Below are 3,112 nucleotides of genomic sequence, written 5' to 3'. Positions count from 1 at the left end.
GGGTGCACAATGCAGCCGCTCCGGTTCGCATACTGCACACAGCACTGCCGACCGTGTACAGCCAACCGCTTAGCTCCCCACTGTGAGCTTGGGAGTTTTGTTTGGTAATTAATTTTCCACCAGCCCACCGACCAGGCCTGCACGATGCTGTACCGCCGGTTTGCGATGGATGGCAGCGTTTATCAGCGCTGACGGATGAGTCAGCCGATTTTGTGCATACGATTGCTAGTTGTGGGAGATAGCGTGGAGCTAAATTTAGCTATCAATCTGTTTTTGGAACATCTCCTTTTATGGCAAGTTTGACCAGTTTGGCCAATATCTATCGATTGCAGCTTGTTAGGAAAGTTGGGACTGTAATTGCACAACATTATTCCGTCGAACACACCCCCTCGATTGGAATCGGTGTGAGTGAGCTTAACAAATGTTGGAGAGTGCATGCTCAATTGCGGATGTTTGTTTAGGGTGTTATGAATTGTTTCTATCGTGATTGTGATTCTTTTCAGTAATTGAGTATGTACTTAATTCAACCAGCGTTGCAAATATTGAACAATTATTTAACATTGAGTGGTACATCACATTTTTCATTTGGCTCATCACAATTGTTCTAATTTATTTATTTATTTATTTAATCCGATTTTATTTTTATTTATTTATTTAATCTAATCTGAAAAATTTAATAAAATTAATTTTATTCAATTTAATGTAATTTATTTGTGATGAATCAATCTGTCGATCGACACTCTATGAAAAATAAAATAATGATCAATAAAATAATCACGAGGTAAGATAATCGCATAGTTATTAGAATAAGGATAGGATCAAGAAATATAAAAATAAACAAGTAAATTAATCAATAATTATCATGATAGATAAACGCATAATTATTGAACTAAGAATTTGAGCAAGAAAACAAAATATGACACAAAAGATGAGAACATAAATATAAGTTAGAAAGTGAGTTTATGATATTTGATAATATTTTATAAAAGAAACTTGGAACTGTGTAACTTTCTCGATTTTTAATTTGTTTAGTATTATTTACATTTAATGTTCAGTGAGCTTCTTTTATTGTACATTGCATTTTTAATTAAAAATTAATAAGCTTAATTAACACTTCGGCGAATAAAATCTCGTCAATATAAAGCTCTTCAACTTTTCCATCAACCCATGCGTCAAACGCACCGATCGACACGCAGCGCTGAGATAAGATAAACCCAGGCGCTCACATACGGGAATGTGAAGCTCTCAGCAACTCTCCGCCCAAAAAAACGCTCCCTATTCGCTCCCTTTTGACGCTCTCCAGTGCAAATACCATTACACGACCACATTCATCCCCTAATAAGGGGGAGAATTGGCGCTGGCACGCATACTCCAACCCGGCCTATTTAAGACCATTCACTCGACGGCTGATTGTGTCAATTCAAACATTAGCAGTGTCTCAAGTGCGTCAGTGCGGTGTAGTCTTCAGTGCAGCAGAAACCCAAACGCCATGGCCGACCGTAAGATAACGCCCATGTTCAACGACTACGTGTACGAGGCGATCCGCCGGATCGCGGTCGAGCAGGGCTTTACGCCGGATCTGTTTTCGGTCGACTTTGACGAGGAGACGCGCCTGGAGTGCGACGGGTACGTGAGCTTCGTCTTCAAGGCCATCATCAACGGGGACGATCGGGAGTTTACGCTGTGGTGCAAGGTGCCGCCGAACGGTGACGAACGTTCGCTCGAGCTGTTCAAGCGCGAGTGCTTCTTCTACCGTGAAACGCTGCACGGGTTCTACGAGTTCCAGGCGGAGAAGGGTCTGGCGGAGGAGTCGGGCGACGGGTTCTATGCGACGCCCAAGTGCTATCTGGCACACTGCAACACGGATGCGCCGGAGCCGGAAGCACTGATCATGCTGGAGTACAACGAAGCGTTCGAGAAGTGGGACTGGGACAAGCTGGAACCGATCAACGTGGAGCATACGCGGCTGGTGATGGAGCAGCTGGGCCGTCTGCATGCGCTCTCGTTTGCGATGAAGGAGCAGCGGCCGGAGCTGTTCGAGCAGTACAAGCGGGCCGGACAGCCGGACTCGGCGTTGATCACGCTGATGAAGGAATCGTTCGATCGGGCGTTGATCACGATGAGGACGCGCTTCGAGTCGGAACAGGAGCGTATCGTCGCCGTGAAGGATGCAGTGTTTGAGAGTTTGAAGAAGTGTTGCGATCCGGCCACCGCCGAACCGTACTGTGTCGTCACGCACGGTGACTGCTGGATCAACAATATCATCTACTCGCATAACGAGGTAAGTCACATCGGGAGAGAGAGCCCCGCTATGATTACCTTTCCTCTGATACGATAACGTATCGTTCGCAGAACAACGTGGCAACGGGGGTTATCTTGACGGACTGGCAATCGTCCCGGTACGCTTCGCCCATCCTCGACCTGTGCTACTTCTTCTTCATCTCGGCCGGGGAACAGTTCCGGCGCGACAATATGGACAGCCTGCTGCACCACTACCACGGTGCGCTGGCGGACTTTCTGGCCAAACTTGGTGGAGATGCGGCGCGTCAGTTCCCGCTCACCACTCTGCTGAGGCTGATGAAGCCGTACCGTGATCTGCTCGGGAGCTAGTCGCATGCGTTTCCCGCGCATCGCGCACAGTGTCTGTGACACGCGTTGTTTGCAACTGTGACCGCATCCGGAAGTGATCTCGGATCACTTTGGTCGATCTGATGCGTGATGCGCGGGATTCCATCGTTAGGAAACAGTACGGTTCGATGGTGTGCTGCTGGCGTGAAGCACTTTACATGGTCTCTACGTGCGAGACATACCCCCAAACGGGGGTATATCTCTGAGGGGTTGAATGCCCATAAATAAAGATCCAGAGATAAGATACTCGAGGCGTTGAATGATTGTTGTAGCACGTTGGACTGCTCACGATGACAAGCTGAAAACTTTGGGTTCTTCTTCAGCACAGTTGCGCGAAACACACAGTGCCAATCAATCTTGGGAATGATATGAGTCTTGAATTCATGATATCAAGGTGTCTCAGTTAGCAATAATGTCAGGATTGATGGCAAAGTTTGAAACTATTGGAGATGCTGTGTAAAAAGATATATACAAAAGCAAAGTA

The 3,112-nt window shown here is 46.5% G+C and overlaps 1 protein-coding gene across 1 annotated transcript; it reads left to right on the top strand.

The window, feature by feature from the left end:
* Positions 1-1,391: 1,391 nt before the first annotated feature.
* On the top strand, positions 1,392-2,874 carry LOC121597422. The gene is made up of 2 exons (XM_041923156.1): positions 1,392-2,281; positions 2,353-2,874. Exons 1-2 carry the CDS (start codon positions 1,490-1,492, stop codon positions 2,608-2,610), a joined length of 1,050 nt encoding a protein of 349 aa, XP_041779090.1. The 5' UTR covers positions 1,392-1,489; the 3' UTR covers positions 2,611-2,874.
* The last annotated feature ends 238 nt before the right edge of the window (positions 2,875-3,112 follow it).

Source organism: Anopheles merus, chromosome 3R (genome assembly GCF_017562075.2).
Source record: "Anopheles merus strain MAF chromosome 3R, AmerM5.1, whole genome shotgun sequence".
In the NCBI taxonomy this organism is placed as follows: Eukaryota; Metazoa; Arthropoda; class Insecta; order Diptera; family Culicidae; genus Anopheles; species Anopheles merus.
This window is presented reverse-complemented; position numbering and strand designations above follow the sequence as displayed.